The sequence below is a fragment of the Quercus robur genome, chromosome 1 (genome assembly GCF_932294415.1).
Source record: "Quercus robur chromosome 1, dhQueRobu3.1, whole genome shotgun sequence".
Classification (NCBI taxonomy): Eukaryota; Viridiplantae; Streptophyta; class Magnoliopsida; order Fagales; family Fagaceae; genus Quercus; species Quercus robur.
Window position 1 is genome coordinate 51,367,829 of NC_065534.1, and position 20,788 is coordinate 51,388,616.

The window sequence follows — 20,788 nt, forward strand, 5'->3', positions numbered from 1 at the left end:
ATGTTAGTATGGTATTTAAATGTTACGTTAGTAGTGGTGTATTAACGTTTGAATTGTTGTAATATTGTTCTAGTTTTTAGGAGTTGGAGTCTTCTTTGTTATTTTGTTCTAATTTTTAGGAGTTGTTAAAGGGGATCACGTTGTGTTTAGTGGTCCAGATTTTATGTTTTGGAACGTTGCTTTCTGCTTGTATAAATTCAGTGACTATTGAAATAAAAGATATCAGAAAATTATCATCCAAACTTATCTTTTAAGGAGGCTGGATTACCTCGAATTAATCCAGAAATTATCCTTCGTCCTCTATTTAAATTTCCTCAGATAAGCCACTATAGGTAACAATAAAGAACTATACGTACTAAAATTAATACACACAAATTTTTGAACTATTTGAAAAATACAAATTACATGCTTTTTTTATTTTTTATTTTATGATAGTTTTTAAATTACATATCAAATGCATTTAACTTGAGCAAAACTTCATATTGTGGAAGTGAATGGCATTTTATATATTTGTATCTTACGCATGAGATTAGCATATATTGTTGTAATAATAAGTTTCAGCAGAGGAAAACCTTATATTTGACCTATTTATGTTGTCTCACTATGCATGCACAATTGAAATGTAATTTTTATAGAAATCCTCCAATTGATGATTCCCCCATGTAAGCAAGTACCTAATTATACTCATTAATTCTTTCAAAACAGTTATTACCACATGTATTTAGTATAAGTGAAATTGTTCTACCAAAAAAAATATTTGGTAACAAACAAGTAGCACATATTCATGCAATCACGCCTAAATGGATACATAAAGAGTAGCATGAAAATGGTTGCAGAAAAAAATAGAGAAATTACCAGTCGTCTTGATAGTGAAGATACTCATTGTCATGATTATACAGTATCCCAGGCTGGGTGGGATCTTGCACAAATCTCTGTACTGCTGAGCGAGTGAAAAAACCACCATCTGGGGTTCTTATTCTCCATGACAAATGGCCAACAAGTTTTCCGGACTCTGTGTGGAATTCATGCAATTGGCAGTCAAAAACATCAAAGGTAGGATTTAAACCACTAGTAATGAACCACTTCCCATTAAAATCTGTAATGTTAAAAGTCTTAACTAGAACAGCAGGATCAGGGACAAGGAATTCCCCAACATCAGATTTTTTAGGTACGCACTTCTTTCGTGATACTGCACATTCATTAAATTCATCAACAACACTGTTTTCAAATAAGTCACCACATTTTATCTGCAAGACAAGAATAGAAAGAATTAATAAAACAAGATTTTACCTTGATTGGTATAAATTGGTTAAGCCCATGCGGGTGCCGAGAGAAAGATATAGAACTAACCTGACATTCAGTCTCATCTGGTCGATTGTTGCAAGTTTGGAGACAAGCAACATTAGCAGCACATAAAGGGTTTCCAATGCACTTGGCAAGTTCTACCCTGATGTCAACAAAAGCACCAGCAATAAAATTAGAGATAAAGGAGATACTTAATTTTGGAGACAGAATTCCATGTTTGGTGATTAATTTTTTCTTTAAAAGGAAAAAATATAAAACAAAAAATGTATCCAGTTAAATCTGATTTGTTGGAGAGTAAACTATCAATAGATATTTTAATGAACAATCCTCATGTAAATTGATTGTAGAACGTGGTGATTTAGTGTCCGTTTGGCATGATTAATTTTGCCAATTTATTTTACTATTCAACTTATTTTTGCTACTATTTATGGGTTCCACTGCATTTTTTGGTACTATTCATGAATCCCATTATACTATTTCAGCTAACTTTTATCTTTATCTACAGTACTTTCAGCAAAAGTTTTCAGTTTCAGCAAAATAAAAGGATCCCAAACAAAGAAGATGGATTGTCTTCTTAATTCTTAACAATCAGTGGTCCATAAATTTTTATATATTCATCAATGGATAATAAACTAGTCAAAGAAAAAAAATGCAATATTTAAGGAATATTACCCTTAAGATGTGAGAGAGAGAGAGAGAGAGAGAGAGAGAGTTTACTATCATTAGCAAACTCTAAAACAAAGCGCTATACAAAATCACGTAGTGAGGATTATGCATGTAAGTTCTGTGGTTTGTACCCCCATTTGTGACACATCGGCATGTTGATTTCTTCTTGTGAAGGTAGGGTGCGCGGTACTTAATTTCCTTGAAAAACGGTTTTAGACTCAAAGTCAGTGGAAACCTGGGACTACACAAAGCTTCTTAAAAGGAGATGATGAAGTTGTCATTTGGTTATAAGTCCAGGAACCAAAACATGACTCCATAAAGGTCTTTTTACTAGACTTGGTCCGAAGTTAGGGTACATGGTGGGAAGATGTTAGGCACCCCAAGCTTGTCCAGTCATAGTCAGCCTTCATATATCGTTGCTCAACTAGATTTAACTGACTTTCATGTTACCATTTAAGTTCAAATCAAACATCTTAATTACGTTAAAGCTTATTAAGATACCTTCCTTATGTTTGAATAGTCAACCAATTTCCAAAAGGGATTGGATATCAATTGACTATTGACTTTAAGTTTTAGAAAGTATTTGTCTTTTAAGAATTAAAAGGCTTCCTTATTTATTTTTAAGACTTTTAGTGTGGGTTTGGATCCACGTTTGAGTTTTGCGTTTGCATTTTTCTCCTCTTTTTTTTTTCTTGCTGCACGCGTTTCAAAGGGGACAAAATTCACTGTTCCCGTACTGTTTCATACTGTTCCGGTACTGTTTATGTACTGTTCATGCACTGTTCATGGGACCCACAGTCACTTTATTCAAAAAAAAATATTAAAAATGGGTCCCACGGTATCATTCACATTTAAAAATTATGTTGCTACAGTGTTTTCAATTTTCAATTTCAGCAAAAATAAGTTGTATCCAAACAGACCCTTAGTTACATTAATAGACTCAAATCAGAATTAAAAAGTAGATGAGAGAGAAGAGAGAGAGTGAATCAAGGTTTGGTATGAGAAAGGGGAAAAAAAGTATTTTTAATATTTTGCATTTATTACATGAGACACAAAAGGAAACAAACAAGACAGCAAATATACATAGTCAAAGTAGATAAAACCAATAAGGAAAGATAATAAATATGGAATTTAAAGCAAATAAAAAACATAGGAATGAAATCTAGTTTCTACCTAGACTAGCGTAAGCAATAAGAAGAGTGCGTACACATCCTTCTACCGGCATACACATCTGGACTTCAAGCCAGATTCCTAGAAGATAGACCAAAAGATGAACCTTAACCATTTAAAGGATGCGTACACATCTTGCCAAATGCGTACTCTGTTAAACGTTTGGTTGATCAGAAAATCAAAGAAAGAAAAGGAAATGAGTAAATGGATGAATCGGAAAAGAATTGAGGGTGGGAAGTGTGGGTTGTTACTTCGAAGGTAACTGCCTCCAGAGAAAGAGAGATTAAGAAAGCTCAGAGAGGAGAAAGTTTGGTTAATTCCTTTTGATGCCCTTTATTATTCAATCTTGTAGCTTATATACAACACTTTTCAACCACACCTCACCTAACTGACTCAACAATCTCACTAACTAATTGCTTTATTAACTACACTAACTAACTAATTGCTTTATTAACTAACTCCCACATTACTAATGTAATACATCATACAGTGCATACAGTGATCATACAGTGTTGATACAGTGAGTACAGCTAGCTAGTATCTTAACAACACTCCCCTCCTTCAAAACATCTTGCCCACAAGATGAGGGAATTGCTATTGAAGACAAAACAGATCCTCCTAAGTAGCATCATCTGCAGAGCCACCTTGCCACTGAACAAGATGCTGAGTGATAGTCCTATTGTGGAGTCTATGAGATCTGGTCTGTAGAATGGCCATGGGCTCAGGAGTGAGGATACCTTGGGAATTGATTGATGGTAACAGAGGAATGGCGACATTGCACTGCCCCAACTTAGCTTTTAAACAAGACACATGAAACACAGGGTGTATGGCAGAACCCGCAAGAAGATCCAACCTATAAGCTACCTCCCCAATCTTCTTAAGAACCTAAAAAGGACCAAAGAAACAGGGGGAAAGCTTGTGAGAGGCTCGAGAAGTCACTGATTGCTACTTGTATGGTTGTAACCTGAGGTATACCCAATCACCAACATTGAATACCCTTTCAGTCCTATGAAGATCACATTGCTGCTTCATCCGAGCCTGTGCAGTGACCAAATTCTGTCTCAGCAAGGCAAGAATCTACTTTCTAGATTACAAAAGAGAGTCCACAGCTGCAACCTGAGTTGTACCCGGTATATAATCCATCAACCGAGGAGGAGGAAAACCATACACAGCCTCATATGGGGTGAATTTGGTAGCTGAATGATAATTGGTGTTAAACTAATATTCAGCTAAGTACAGCCACTCAGACCACTTAGTAGGCCTATCTGCAGAAAAGGACCTTAAGTACTGCTCCATTCACTTATTCACCACCTCAATTTGCCCATCAGTCTGGGGGTGGTATGCTGAAGACATAGCCAACTGCATCCCTTGGAGCTTAAATAGCCCAAAATTTGGCCGTAAACATTGGATCTCTATCAGAAACAATAAAAGTAGGCATGCCATGTAATTTTAAGACATTCTGAGCAAACAAAGCAGCCACTTTAGCAGCAGAATAAGGGTGAGATAAACCAATGAAATGTACATATTTGGTGAGTCTATCAGCAACTACCATAATTGTATCTAGCCTTTGGGAAGGAGGTAAACCACTGATAAAGTCCATACTAACAGCAGACCATGGCTTATCAGGAATTGGCAGAGGTTGAAGCAATCCAGCAAGACTACAAGTCTCATGTTTCATCTGTTGACACACTGCACACTCCTTAATGTATTGCTTCAGGTCAGACTTCATCCCTACCTGCAAGAAATCCTGTTTCAGTCTATGGAAGGATTTAAGGAAACCAAAATGGCCTCCTAGAGGGCTGTAATGAACTTGGTGAAGAATTTTAGGCTTCAAACTGCAAGTTGGACCCAAAAATAGACCCTGCCTTTATATAAAATCAACGCATTATGTAAAGAAAAGAATTTGGGCCCTGAAAAACCAGATTGTAATTGGTGTAGCAACTGTTGTACCTCAGCAGAATGTTGATAGCTAGCTTTAAGTTCCTCGATCCAAGAAGGACATGGAAATGAGATTAAAACAAAGATGCAGGACCAGCTGGATAAGCTGAAGATGAATCCTCAGAAACAGATTCTTCCCTTCTAGACAAGGCATCAGCTAACTTGTTCTCACACCCCTGTTTATACTCCACCACAAACAAGTAACCCAATAACTTGGCCAGCCACTTCTGCTGAGCAGGAGTGGCAATTCTCTGCTCCAAAATATACTTTACACTCTATTGATCAGTCTTTATAATGAAGGGTCTGCCCAAGAGGTAAGGCCTCCATTTATGCACTGCCGTAACCAATGCTAATAGCTCTTTCTCATAAGTAGATAGCTGTAAAGCTCTTCCCTTGAGAAGTTGACTATGATAAGCAATTGGTCTGTGGTTTTGCATCAAAACAGCCCCTAAACCATAGCCTGATGCATCACATTCAATGGTGAAAGGAAGATTAAATCAGCCAGAGCCAAAACAGGTGGTTGACTAACAGCAGCCTTGAGTTGTTGGAAGGCTTCCTCAGCATGGACAAACCAAATAAAAGCATTCTTTTTAAGTAAGGCAATAAGGGGAGCAGCAATATGACCATAATTCTGTATAAATTTCCTGTAATAGCCAGTCAAAACCAAAAATCCCTTCAATGCCTTAATAGAAGTAGGAGTTGGCCAAGCCATCATTGTTGCAATCTTCTTAGGATCAGCACTAACTCCCTAACCTGAAATGATGTGCCCAAGATATTCCACCTTTGTACAGCCAAAGACACACTTGCTTCTCTTAGTATATAATTGATGATGCAACAATAGCTCCAATACAGTCCTAAGATGAGAAATATGAAGTTCCATTGTAGGACTGAAAACCAAGATGTCATCAAAGAAGACTAGCACAAATTTCCTCAAATAAGGCCTGAAAACATCATTCATCAAGTACTGGAAAGTAGATGGGGCATTAGTCAAACCAAATGGCATAACTAAAAACTCATAGTGACCATCCTGTGTCCTAAAAGCAGTCTTTGGAATATCCTCTTCCTTCATACGAATCTGATGGTAACCAGATCTTAAATCAAGTTTAGAAAAAATGGTGGAACCAACTAGCTCATCCAATAACTCATCAACTACTGGTATAGGGAACTTGTCCTTAATTGTAGCCTGGTTCAAAGCTCTATAGTCAATGCACATTCTCCAAGAGCCATCTGCCTTCCGCCTTCCTTACCAACAAAACTAGAGAAGAGAAAGGGCTTTGGCTAGGCCTGATAGAACTAGCAACCAACAAATCAATGACTATCTTCTCAATCTCAGTTTTTTGGAAATGGGGATATCTATAAGGCCTTTGACAGATTGGGTCAGTCCTTTCTTTTAAGAGAATTTGGCACTCATGACCTCTACAAGGAGGCAAACTAGATGGTGTATCAAACACTGAAGCAAACTCATTCAATAGTTTCTCAATCAAAGTATCACATTGTTGCTGAGGTGAAGTAGTACTAGAACCCAGTGACACAATTTGGAGACAAATACCCTTCTTGACAAGTCTTTTAAAGAAATGATCACTCTTTTGAAGAGTTAAATCAGTGGGGTGCATGCCAAACAATGTAACAGATTTACCAAAATGCTGAAATTGCATAGACATAGTTAAGAAGTCCCACTGAATCAGACCCAAAGTTCTAAGCCATTGGGTTCCAAGAACCAACTCACAATCACCTAGTGGTAAAACATTCAAATCCACTATAAAATTGTAACCTTGCATGACAACCTTAACATCTAAATAAGCACCCTTGGTCATAATGGTATCACCATTAGCCACTTTAACCTCAAAGGAGACAGGAGGATCAACTGGCAAGTGTAACCTAGAGAGTATGGCAGCATCTAAAAAATTATGAGTGCTTCCAGTGTCAATTAAAATAACAATCCAGTGACCATTAATTCTACCCTTAATTCTCATTTTACTTGGGGAGGGGCTTCCTAAGAGAGCATAAAGCGTAATATTTTCTTCAAACCTTTTAGGTTCAGACTCATCAACTCTAGAATGTAACAAGTGCATGTCAGAATCATGGGACAGGGGCACATCAGAGGCATCAAGCTCTACTAATTCTACATTAGAACTGGTCCATTGAAATGGATAAAGCCCTTCTAATAAAAAGAGTTTAGCAGACTTACAATGATGCTCAGCCTGAAACTTCTCATCACAATTAAAGCAAGGGCCTTCCTTCCTTCTCTCTTCCATTTGTGCACGAGACAACCTCTGTAGTGGAAGCTTAAACTTTGAGTCCATCTTAACATCAGGTCTTGGTCCAAGAATTGAAGGCTTGGAGGACTCTAGTGAAAAAGATTTCTAAAACTTCCTACTGCTCATCAAGTACTCCTCCTGAATCTTTGCCAACCCAAAAGCTTCATTTCGATTCTTTGGCTTAAGCATTTTCACAGGCAATCTCACCTCATCTTTAAGACCACTAAGAAAACAACTCAACTTGTGGCTATCAGACTAGACCCTAATTCTATTTGATAAAGCTTCAAATTGTCCCTTATAAACCACAACACTAGTAGTCTACCTCAATCGTGTAAGGGATTCCATTGGGTCTTCATATGCTAAGTTTCCAAATCTTGTCAACAATGAATCCACAAAACCCTCCCAAGTGGCAAACATCCCTGTTTCATCACTATCTTGAAACCACACCAAAGCATCACCATCCATGTGGAAAGAAGCCATTAACAACCTCTCTTTGAATGGGGTCTAGTAGAAATCAAAGTACTGGTGGGCCTTGTATACCCAAGATGCTGGATCCTCCTCTCTAAGTCGTAGAAAATCCAGTTTCATGCTCTTTGAGAGGTTTGAGTGTGGTAACATAACAGCTCGTGACATTTGGGAATTGGGGGATCGAGACAGGGATTTAGGAGGTATAGGTTGTTGTTGTCTCTTTTCTTAGGCCTCAATGAGTTTTTGCTGAGCAATACTGATGGCGTTCAACTGCTGTGTATGAGCATTCAATTGTTGGGAAATTCTTGCAAAGAATGGGCATGGTGGTCAGTATTAACTTTGAGATTAGAGATAGATTCATTGATGTAGGATGAAGAACGGGTTTCAGTCATGGTGCAGGAAAGAGGGCTCCGATACCAAATGTTAAATGTTTGGTTGATCAGAAAATCAAAGAAAGAAAAGGAAATGAGTAAATGGATGAATCGGAAAAGAATTGAGGGTGGGAAGTGTGGGTTGTTTCTTCGAGGGTAACTGCCTCCAGAGAAAGAGAGATTAAGAAAGCTCAGAGAGGAGAAAGTTTGGTTAATTCCTTTTGATGCCCTTTATTATTCAATCCTGTAGCTTATATACAACACCTATCAGCCACACCTCACCTAACTGACTCAACAACCTCACTAACTAACTAATTGCTTTATTAACTAACTCCCACATTACTAATGCTAATACAATACTAATGCAATACATCATACAGTGATCATACAATGCATATAGTGTTGATACAATGAGTACAGCTAGCTAGTATCTTAACATACTCATCCTAAGGCAAATTAGGGTTCCAACATGTTTTTAGTAAAAACAATAGATTGTTATGCACAAGATAACATATTCAAAGACTAAAAACAAAAAAGAATATAAAGAAAACAAGAATCGAGTAGAAGAGTGTGGATCATGGGAAAGATTCACATCTCCTCCTCATATCACTTAATAATGATGTTATTTTGACCGGCCCGTTGGCTAAAATCAACTACTGCAGCCTTGTGTGGGAGGATGAGTCAAACAATTCTATTAGGGTGGTTGAATAACCCCAGAAAAGGTGTGCTAGTAAGCTTGGACCAACGATAAGTTTGAACACAAGTGAGCAAGAGATTATCTTCTAACCAAATATGGCTGAAAATCAACCTAATCCTTAGCCTTTTCTGTCCTCTTAGCCTAAAACTCTCAGTTTAGATATTCTGAAATGATTTTAACATAGTGTCTGAACCTTTGGTTGATAAAGGTGGGGGTATTCTTAAGGGAAATGAGGATCTAGGGTTTGATGGGACGTTTAGGCAGCCAAATGAACATGTTGGTTGCCCTAGAATCTCGCCAAAATGAAAATTCAATGATTTTTGGCTTTCTATCTAGAAGGTGTGAACGTCATAGATTGGGCGCATATGCATCATATTCCTGATGTATGCACCTTTTGAAAGCCTTAGCCAAATTATGTCAAAAATGGGCTTTTAGGCTTGGTTTTTTGTTCATATTTGGGCTTGGACTTGCGCTCTATTAGGCCACTTTTAAGGTTTGTATCCTCATTGGACACCACACACGATGCCGATCATTTTGTTAGCGAAAGATTGTCTCATCGTTGGGACCAGAGGATTCGAGTATAGGTTAAAATGAAATGGGGTGTTTACAGTTGCCCCTCTTTTGGTGTTGCTGTGCACGGCGATGTCAAAAGACTATATAGATGATCCAGTAGTTCCGACCGATACCCGCGCCCCACCCTTGAACACTTCTCTCAAACAAAACATACAATGAGGGAGCTAATTAAACGACATGGTCGTGTCGCTCGTCAACCTCTAGGGACAAGTTCCCCAAAGAAGGTGGTCTCAAAGTCCTGGGCTTCAAGACCAAGGCTGATTGTCTTCTACTGAAATAACAACCAAATGCAAACAGGGCCAGCAAGATGCTTGAGAGAAAATTGTATATTTAGAGTTGACTTGCTCTTGTAACAACCCAAGGAAAAGCGCTAGCCACATCTTACCGGGCCGGCTCTAATACCATATGTAACGATCCAAGGAAAAACGGCCACATCTGCACTATATCTCAAAAGGACTAGTCACAATTGAGGCTCCTTGTAATTGTTAATAAAGTCCAGTATATGCCTGATGTGTGACTTATCACACACTCATACACATCACATAATCAATCAAATTGGGGCATCACAATCCATATGTAACAACTCAAGGAAAAGCGCTAGCCACATCTGCGCTATACCCTAGAATGCACGGACGCGGCTGGGAGGGCGCCGCACCAGAGTCCGACGCGGCGCGACGCGGGACGCGGCGTCCGACGCGGTAGACCGCGCGTCGGTGCCGCGTCTGCTTTTTTTTTTTTTTTTTTTTCTCAGATTCGCGCCGACTCGGCTCGATTCGCGCCGATGCGGCTCGATTCGGGCCGAATCGGCTTCGATTCGCGCCGAACCGGCCTGTTTCTGCCGATTTCGGCCTGTTTCGGCCATATCGGTACATATCGGCCGGCGACCGATACGGCCGATACGGCCGAAACAGGCCGAAATCGGCCGAAACAGGCCGAAATCGGCCTTGAAACTCGCCGGAGAGGCCGAATTTCAGACCTCAGGTGCGTTTCTTGCCTTATTCTTCTTTTTTTTTTGTGAATCAAGTATATTAATGTGTTTTTTAAGAATATTTTAATAGTAAAAATATATAAAAAATATAAATAAAAATATTTTTAATCATTTTTTATTCGCCGAGTCCCGCCGCACCCGCACCCTATTTTTTCAAAAATTGCCGAGTCCCGCACCCGCACCCGCACCCGCACCCGCACCCGAGTCTCGAAACGCACCCGTGCTTCATAGGCTATACCTTAAAAGGACTAGTCACAATTAAGGCTCCTTGTAATTGTTGATAAAGCCTAGTTCAACCCAGTATATGTCCGATATAGGACTCATCACACATCCACACACATCACATAATCAATCAAATTAAGGCATCACAATCTCCCCCTACTTAAATCCCTAACGTCCTCATTTGAGCCCAATTTGTGGTGTAGTGTCTCTGATCCCACACAAGATTACCAAGCCGACTTTGATACCATATGTAACAACCCAAGGAAAAGCGCTATACCTTAAAAGGACCAGTCACAATTGAGGCTCCTTGTAATTGTTAATAAAGTCCAGTTCAACTTATTATATGTCTGATGTGGAACTCATCACACACCCACACACATCACACAATCAATCAAATTGGAGCATTATAGCTCTAAAGTAGAATCAATGAGATTGATGACAACATAGACTTGAAAAGATATTTTCTGTAGGAGTCATTAGATCAGTGGGATCGCATGATAAATAGTGCATAAAAAAAATGGAATTGATTGGATAATGATATGATGCATAAAGCACACGGATGCATGGACAAAATGCATGAGATGTAGACCACGAGACGCAGAGGAAAACTGAGCCAGTTGTCGTATGTAATGTAGAGATTTATTGAGTGCGTTCTTGTGATGATGAGAGACTTCCCTTCTGAAAGGGAGTTTGCTAACAGACTAAGGATGCATGAAGCATGTAAGCAAATGTGACAAGCATTAACACGAGATTTAAGATATCTGTAAAGCCGACAAAAGACAACGATGCATGAAATGCAGGGGCACATACGAGGGATGTGAGAAATGGTACATGTGAAAGAGAATGCATGAGAAAAATATTAGAAGCATGTATGAGAGATGTACATGTAGCATGCATGGGAGAGCTAAAGGTTTATGAAAACCTTTTATTTTTTGATTGAAAACATGGGAGTTTTTTGTTCTGGAAGATTGGGTTGAAACTTTTCTTTTTGAGAATAAACATAGGAAAAAAAAAAAAAAAACTTTTTTTTTAAAAGAAAAAGGATTTTGATCCCCAATGAAGCGGAAATAATCAAAAATTCTAGGTTTGATCCCCAATGAAGTCATGAAAAGTGTACGAGCAAGTTAAATTTTAGAAAGTATTTTGGGAAGATCTCTAAACCTCAACAAGAGTATATTTAAATATCATTTTTTATAAGGATTCTAAAAATGGTGTTTTTGTGCTTGAATCGAGAGTGAAGAGCAAGGATTAAAATGAGCAACAAAGATAGAGGAATTTTGTGGAAAACCCCATGAATGAGGGGTGAAAAACCACAGTGGGATTAAGGATTTCATCTCTTTATCCCTGCAAAGATATTGTATTCCATTTTAGAAACCGAAATTACATTCTTTCTGTTGCACATCTAGTGTTTTTTGTATTCATCTTTCTCTTTCTATCATTTTCTACCTCATTGTTCTGTTTTTTGTGATACCTAGGATGCTTAGTATACTTTTCCCTTTTATAGTACGAGGTTGTTTTCTGGTATACAAGGATAGCTGGTGAATTCCTATTAGTACTTTCAAACCCTAAGGGTAGCTAGCCTGCAGTACTTATTTTCTTGCTAATGGAGTGAGAAAAATCTGTTGCATGGAGTGTGCTGGGAGGACAACGTTGGGTGGTATGAAGAGAGAGAGAGAGAGAGAGAGAGAAGATTGTGAGCCTTGTCACTTGCTTTGTCCTAAGAGGGAGCTACAATTGTCCTGCTATGCTGTCCAAGCAATGTTCTACCCATGAGGAGGCTGATGCAACACCAAACTAGGCAAAGATCAGTACCTCTCTCATGTTAGTGCTCGGTGACCAGTATAGTGTATCAGGCTGTGTCCTCTTTCCTTTCAGATCCTTACAGCTATGGAGTTCACGCTGTTGAAATGCTAAAGGCATAGCTCTCCTCACCCAAACTCACTGCTTCCGTAGCTCGATGGCACTCACGTGTAAGGCTAGGATGTAATCTTCACAAACAAACCTTTACACTTATCGTTCTAGGCTTGGTGACTGTACATGGCTTAAAAGAGATTTGATTAATTAAGAGATATTTAATTAACTTTTATGTTACCATTTAAATTCAAATCAAACATATTAACTACAATAAAGCTTACTTAAATACCTTTCTTATGTTTGAATAGTTAACCAATTTCCAAAAGGGATTGGATATCAATTGACTATTGATTTTAAGTTTTAGAAAGTATGTGTCTTTTAAGAATTAAAAGGTTTCCTTATTTATCCCTAACACTTTCAGTTGCCTAATTAGATTCAAATCAGAATTACAGAGTGGATGAGGGAGAAGAGAGAGAGAGTGTATTAGGTTTTGGTATGAGAAATGAAAGAAAAAAAGTATTTTGAATATTTTCATTTATTACATGAGACACAAAAGGAAACAAATAGGATAGCAAGTATACATAGTTAATGCAGATAAAATAGATAAGGAAAGATAATAAATATGACATTTAAGGCAAATAAAACAAAATAGGAATGAAATCTGTTTTTTGCCCAGATTGGTATACGGAAAATTATTAGGTACTCCCGGAGTACCATAAATGTGTACTCCCTCCTCTCACATGAATGGTGGGTCCCACCATGAATTTAATTAGAGAGACCCATCATTTATGTGAGAGAAGGGAGTACGCATTTATGGTACTCCGGGAGTACACAATAATTTCCCTTGGTGTACGCCATAAGAAGAGTGCGTACACATCCTTCTACTAACGTATGCATCTGGGCTTTAAGCTAGATGAACAAAACATGAAACCTAGCCATTCAAAGGATGCATATGCATGAACATGGATGTGAACAAATCTTACCAAACGCATACGCACCCTAAAGCAAATTAGGGTTCCAACATGTTTTTAGCAAAAACAAAACAAATAAATAAATAAAAAAGGCACAAAGCAGATTATTCTGCACAAGATAACATATTGAAAGACTAAAAAAAAGAAAGAACATAAATGAAACAAGAATCAAGGAGAAGAGTGTGCATCATAGGAAATATCCACATCTTCTTGTAGCACTTATAGTGATGTTATTTTGACCGGCCCCTCGACTCAAATCAACTACCGCAACTGTGTGTGTGGGAGGATGAGTTGAACGATTCGATTAGGGTGGCTGAATAACCCTAAAAAATGTGTGCTAGCAAGATTGGACCAACTAGAAGTTTGATCACAAGTGAGCAAGAGATTATTTTCTAACTAAAGATGGCTGAAAATCAACCTAATCCTCACCCTTTTCTGCTCTCCTAGCCAAAAACTCTTAGTTTAGATATGTTGAGGGGATTTTGAGAGAGTTTCAGTAGGCAAAAAGTATTTAACCCTTTGGTTGATGAAAGCGGGAGTATTTATAGGGGAAATGAGGGTCTAGGGTTCGACGGGACGTTTGGGCAGCCAGTTGATCAAGTTGGTTGATCTAGAATCTCACCAAAATGAAAATGGAGTAATTTTAGGCTTTTTGTCTAGAAGGTGCGTATGCCATAGATTGGGTGCGTACACATTATATACGCACATACACATCTTTTGTAAGCCTCGGCTAAATAGGTCAAAAATGGGTTTTTGGGATTTGGGTTTAGTTTGTGGTTCATAGTTGGGTTTGAGCTTGGACTATATTGGGTCACTTTTAGGGTTTGTATCCTCATTGGACTCAATACACAATTCTGATAATTTTGGTAGGGAAAAATTGTCTCATCATTAGGATCGCCGCGCGGGGGGGGGGGGGGGGGGGGGGGGGGGTGTTTCAGGTATAGTTAGGAACAAAATGGGGTGTCTATAATATCTGGTAAGAAATTCTTGAACATCTTCCATTAAACCAATGTAAATTTTCCCTTATTCAAGATATATGCCAACGAACTGCACAAATTACAATGGCAATTTTCCAACTAAATGCTATTTTTCAGTCATATTGCGGACACTTAACGCTATGATACAAATTGATTTCATCATCAAAGCACTTAAGGATCCAACTACAATTCATTACTCTCTTAGTGATGTACGATTACCACCTTTACGTGAGAAATATGAACTATACTGTACCTCTTTGTTTTCACACTTTTCAACACGTGATTCACTAAATTTTGAGGCAATTTACAGCACTTTGTTTACGATTTTCCTTCACAAAAAGAATTTTATTGACCTGGGGCCATTTTCTTAAAAATTGAACTAGCGCGAATTGAAGGTTATATAGCTAAGTTTCTTTCTAAGCCATCTTATTATCTAAAACGAAGCAGGGTAACACATTTCAGTACTCTTGTATCAGTAGCTGTCACGCTATAATCAACCTAAGCTAAGAAAATAGAATTTGTTGGGAGCTTCAGAATGCTTGAACCAATTAGGATGTGTGTTGAAACTAAAAGGCAGAGTGATTCTCTGCATCAAGGTAAGCTGCATTCTGTCAATCAAAGTAGCTCTCAGCATCAGGGAAAGGTTCAAGATGAAATCGTGACAAGAGGCATTGATCAAACAGCTGTTGCAGAATCAGAATTGGTAAAGGAAGATCTAATGGTCCTGATTGAATCAATGCCACGTAGATTAGGAGGTTAGGGAGCTGATTTGGTGATAAACACGTGTGCAAATTAGTTCTGATTCTGTTGTAACAGATTTTCCCTCCAATTAGGGAGTTAGTTTTTTTTTTTTTTTAGCTTGTATTAGATTGTGTATATATATATATAGGAGTAGAGGTAGTGATTATACCCATTAGATAGTATTCTTTTCTCTAATCAATAAAGTCAGTGTTCTATTTAGAGAGAGAGAGAGAGAGAGAGAGTTCTGAATTTTACAGGATGAGATCATACCTGCATTCCTTAAGCAAGCAGGTACAAGTTTTGAGAGCGTCAACAGCATTGGCTGATGGAATGACCATGAAAGCACACGCCAGTAAACCAACAACTTTCATGAAGTGTAGATGCCTCCATTCTTTGAGAACAATTCTTACTTTGTCAACAAGAAAGTCAAATGTCTGTTTTGTCTTGAAACGGAACCAAATTAGCTAAGGAAAAATTAAGGAAATTGTACATTAAGAGACTAAATGAGTACTGGTGTTGGGAGCTACCTCATGTTTAGTTGTACTAGTACCAGATGATGAAGACATCTTTTCAGTCATGCTGGAGAGCAATGTTGAAAATTCTGATCCGAAACAACAAAAGCTCCTATAAGGTCTGATCAATTGGAAATATTTAGACTTTCTGCTAGTGAACTTAATTTTCATTAGAGCTACACCGCGTAAATTTACGACCCTTCGCCTGTGAAACCTTGCATGACTAGTAAGTCCTGATCTGAAATATGCATTACCAATAATTTCGTCACGGTACAAACAGATTGATTGCGCAGCGGCCAGTGCCATACTTCTTTCAGTCCAAATTTGGCCTGAGTACAGTCTACAGATATATAAATATCATCAGCACATAATGTTTTTATTTTTTATTTTTTAACTTTTGTTCAGCACATAAAGTAGAAGACCCAGAAAGACATTCTTAAAACACAGTAAATTTCCTTATTAAGGAATCGAATACCCAATATGAGTTGCAAAGACTAGACAATCTATGTGATAATAAGAAACAAGTTGTTAGCAATGCATTAATTTTCTGAAGTGAAGTATTGGTGTACCTAAGAAATTTGAAGAGTTGTAAGGAAAACATACCAAGAGGCGGAGCTGAAACAAGGCAAAGGGGCAAGTGGATTGGTACAGGAGATGACGCTTTTCATTGCAGTTACAGTTTCGTTTGCAATTAGTTTAGAACATAGATTAGATAGATAGAGGATGACACTGACACAGAGACAGAGAGGAAAAGGCGTAGGTAGGCAGTGCATGTGTGGACGCCAGAGAAGTGGGATAAACATCGTGTGGACTAGAAACAGACCCGTATGTTAATTCAATCCATGTCTCTCATATATACTATTTTTTTTTTTTTTTTAATTTATCGAATAGAAAGAGTTTATTGACAACGTAAAAAATTTACACAAAAGGGTTAGTCTCATTTACAATCACATTTTAAAAACTAGAAAAAGACATGAATTGCATTGAGTTCTTAATTTTTTGAACAATTACAATTAATAGAAAGACACTTTACATGGCTTTGGTCCTAATTACAATCTAACTAAAAAATTACAAACCTCTTTGTCCTGGTTATAATCTACCAACAATAAAAACTACTCTACGAACCTAAGATCTATGGTTCGGGGGCTAGGTTATGTTGGAGTATGCGTGTGTTTCAAACACTTAATGTATGTTTGTGTCCCACATTGGTTAGGAATGAATCTTGTTATGAGTTTATAAAGCTTTGCACATCTTAGATAGTAAGTTAGATCACAATGGGCTAGGTGTTGGCTTGGGCTTGGGTTTGGGTTTGTTACCTCATTCTTGGGCCTCATTTTATTTCCTTTCTTTTCCTTTCAGCCCATTTTGGTTCTGCCCGTTGGGCATTAAACAGCAGCCCGTTGGGGCATTTAATGTTCAATCCGTTGGGCATCAAATCTGCACAGTAACCGTTAGGCCTTGTCCTCTAATCAGCCCATTTGTCTTAAATGTTGGCATATATAAAACCCTACAACACACACCATTCATTTAACATTTTTCTTCCTCTTCTCCAGCCGTATCTCCCCTGTTTTGCGCTGTTTTGTTGCACAAAATTTCAGCTTCAATTTTTAAAGAAAGGAAAGGCAAGAGTAAGGTTGTTCCTAGTTCTTCTTGCTTGAGTGTGTGATCAACTTGAATAAATTACTATAGTCTAATCTTGGGGGGTTGTTCGACCAAGAGAGCCATTCACACCGAGTTCTACTCCGGGTGGCACGAATCAACCTTTAAAGACAATGCATTTGCGTGATTCTATAGTTTGTGAGATCTTTCTAACTCTATCTATTTATTTTTGTCATTGCTAATTTTTAGGGTTTGTATTGTTGAATCAAAATTTGTTTATTTAGCCATATTTTCCAACAGGTTATAGGATGGGAATGTATTAGGCAACCATCCTACCCAGACAAAATCCGGTCTTCTAAACTCTAATGACCATTTAAGAACCCATTAACATAAAGTAACGAGATGCAACATGTGTTTAAATGATAAATCTAAGATTAAGTAAAGAAATAGTCATCATGAATCTATTCTCTTAAAACAAGAAGTTTTAGGGGGAAAAAAAGTATTCTAGATATGTTTTTTATTTTAGAGAAAATAATAGATTAAGAAAATATTTCAGATCTGTTTTTATTTATGAAAAAAACAATACATTGTAGTAGAAAAATTATAGATCTGTATTTATATAGAAAGAAAAATAGTGTATTGTAGAGAAAGTTCAGATTTGTTTTTATTTAGAAAGAAAAAACAGTAGATTTAAGAAGAAAATTCAAATTTGTTTTTATTTAGAAAGAAAAAACAATAGAAAAAAATCCAAATCTGTTTTTATTTTAGAAAGAAAAACAGTAGATTTAAGAAGAAAAATTAGATCTATTTCTATTATGATGAAAAAATAAGGTTTGAAAGAAAAATTCTAGATCTATTTTCACTTAGAAGAAAGCATGATATTTTAAGAAAGAGTTATAGATTCATGAGGGAGACTTCATATACCATCTAAATATTATGCATGAATCATGTGATTATCATATGAATACATTAATCATGAAAATATGAAAGCATGACATAAATAAACTTGAACAAGCATGCAAACAAACATGTTAATCATTAGAATACAAAAAGAAAATAACTTATAGACTAATTACTGACTTGCTTGAAGGATTAAACAAAAGGGATTACTTTAGAAGTTAGAGAGAATGGATCTCTCTGGATCTAAAGTATGGTCGCTTAACAAAAAAGAAAGTCTTAAAGCAAAACTTCTAGAATTTCTTTAACATTAAGGGGAGAGGAGTGCTGAATTTTGGGTTTTCTCCACTATTTATAGAGGTGTATCGGCTTAAAAAATAAGCTAGGTGTGAGAGACCACACTTGGCTCTCAACAAAAGAGAAAGCATCAGCACCTCTCTTTTGGGGTTTTGATTATTGTGGAGTTGCCACTTTTTTTTACATATTAACAAAAATAAGAAAAAACTAAAAAAATACAAAATACATGAATAACATCGAGTTCTTATTTATTTGAAAAATTAAAATTGATAGAAAGAAACTATACATGGCTTTATTTCCTAGTTATAATCGAGTAAAGGAATTACATAGTCTTGTTTCCTAGTTACAATCTACCAACAATAAAGACTACTCTACGAACCTAAGATCTATGGTTTGGGACACCCATCCTGCCAAGACAAAGTCCGGACTTCTAGATGCTAAATGATCATTAAGTACCTATTAACATACAATGATAAGATGCAACATGTGTTTGAATAATAGATCTAAAATTAAGTCATGAAGTGAGCTTTATGAATCTACTCTCTTTAGAACAAGAGGAAATTAAATAAATAAAAGTATTCTAGATCTATTTTTTATTAGAACATAGAGACTTGTAGAGAAAAATATAGATCTGTCATTATTATGAAAGAAAAACATGAGATTTAATAGAAAATTTCAAATCTGTTTTTTATTATTGTAGACCACATGAAATTTGATAGAAAAATCCAGATCCATTTTTATTTTTAAAGAAAAGATGAGATTTGATAGAAAAAATTCCAGATCTGTTTTTATTATGATGAAAAACATGAGATTTTGATGAAAGAGTTATAGATTCATAATGGAGACTTCATAAATAATCATGGATGTATATGCATACAAACATGTGAATTAAGAAAGTATAGAAAGAAGAGGACTTGCAAACTAAGAACTTGCTTGCATGAATTTATTCAATGAGAGGGGATTACTTTAGAGATCAGAGAGATTGAATCTCTCTAAGATCTAAAGTAGCATCACTTAATAGAAAATAAATTTCTAAAGCAAAGCTTCCAGAATTTCTTTAACCTAAGGGGAAGAGGGAGGTCAGGGGTACTGAATGTTAGGAGGCCTGCCATATTTATAGAGGTGTTAGTTGCTTAGAAAATAAGCAAGGGTTGCTTAAAAATTAAGTCAGGTCAGCTTAAAAAATAAGCAAAAAAAAAGGAGATTTGGATAAGAGTAAGTTGATTTTTCAAATCTAAACACATTTCAGTATTTTGATTATATCTCTTTACTCAAAATTCGGATTAAGCTGAAATTTTGATAACTGAAGGGAAATTAGATTTTCTACAACTTTGCTAGATATAGCCTTGTCCGAATTTCAACATTTACTATGCCAAAAGTGCTCTGGAACGTGAATTTGAAAAATTGCTACTTGATTAGCATGTTTTTGAAGTGTTTTCCAAGTCTAAAGCTGTATTTGGACGAATTTTAGAGTTATTTTCATGACAAACCTCATCCTAAAGTGATAATTAGGATTTTTAAAATAATTATTTTGAATATAATTATCCTAAAAGCCTAATTATTTACGGTCTTTAAATATTATCAACTTAATTGTTTTTAATCCCACACAACAAATCTCACTTTAAGAAAAATACTCCACCAATCACATAAATTCATTTAATTAATTTTAATTAAAAACTAATCAAAATTAATTTCAATTAATCACGTGTGATCAGTTCCACCCAAATGAATGCATGCACACTGTGAAAACTTGATCTTGTGATATCCTTCCATCTGAAGGTCCGATTTGGGAACCAGACATATTGATAATAATGCAAAATGTCATATTTTTCTCCCTTAATATTTAGTCTTTTATATTTATTTGGTGCCCAAATGTACTCATTATTCTTATATTTTGATTTAGGATGCAAATGGAGGTATTAAGTGCAAAACATAGTTAATTGGGCAATTCTTGGAAGCTTTGACATCGCTTCGTAATCTGGGCATAACTCTCTCATCCGAGCTCCGATTGAGATGATTAAAGATGCTATGGAACACCAAGAAAAATCTCTACAACTTTCATGTTTTAAGTTTTGAGAGATAGTGGCTGCATCAAGGTTGAAATCGGGCTTGAAGTTGCTGCACCTGCACTGCTGACGTTCTAGAATGTTCCTTTGTTTGAAATTCTAATACGCGGATTTGATGCGGTTTATTTTCAGAAGTTTCCAGATCTGGTGCACGAAATTTCTAGCTGAAAACACCACTTTTCTAGTTATATTAGGACTCTATTTTATTTATTTTATAT

At 36.7% G+C, this 20,788-nt stretch overlaps 2 protein-coding genes across 4 annotated transcripts in view; both read right to left on the reverse strand.

Moving 5' to 3' along the window:
• The window catches only part of LOC126691477 (violaxanthin de-epoxidase, chloroplastic), a 40,051-nt gene extending 23,519 nt beyond the window's left edge, over positions 1 to 16,532 (reverse strand). Inside the window, exons 1-5 of one of the 3 annotated variants that reach the window (XM_050386520.1) lie at positions 16,315 to 16,532; positions 15,727 to 16,051; positions 15,470 to 15,663; positions 1,351 to 1,447; positions 856 to 1,247 (exon numbers count right to left, since the gene is read on the reverse strand). In XM_050386520.1, the coding sequence (XP_050242477.1) occupies positions 856 to 1,247; positions 1,351 to 1,447; positions 15,470 to 15,663; positions 15,727 to 16,017 (974 nt within the window). In that variant the 5' untranslated portion in view covers positions 16,018 to 16,051; positions 16,315 to 16,532. The remainder of the gene's footprint in view (positions 1 to 855; positions 1,248 to 1,350; positions 1,448 to 15,469; positions 15,664 to 15,726; positions 16,052 to 16,314) is intronic. The other 2 variants (XM_050386529.1, XM_050386525.1) reach the window with 2 other exon arrangements.
• LOC126691497 (uncharacterized) lies at positions 1,462 to 15,463 on the reverse strand. Its single transcript, XM_050386534.1, has 2 exons — positions 5,092 to 15,463; positions 1,462 to 4,876 (listed from the first exon to the last, which is right to left on the reverse strand). The coding sequence occupies exon 1, from the start codon at positions 7,380 to 7,382 to the stop codon at positions 6,282 to 6,284; it is 1,101 nt and encodes a 366-aa protein (XP_050242491.1). The 5' UTR covers positions 7,383 to 15,463; the 3' UTR covers positions 1,462 to 4,876; positions 5,092 to 6,281.
• Positions 16,533 to 20,788: the final 4,256 nt, after the last annotated feature.

Excerpts from the sequence above, each read along its gene's own strand:
- LOC126691497 (XM_050386534.1), bottom strand. The coding sequence starts at position 7,382 with ATGGACTCAAAGTTTAAGCTTCCACTACAGAGGTTGTCTCGTGCACAA.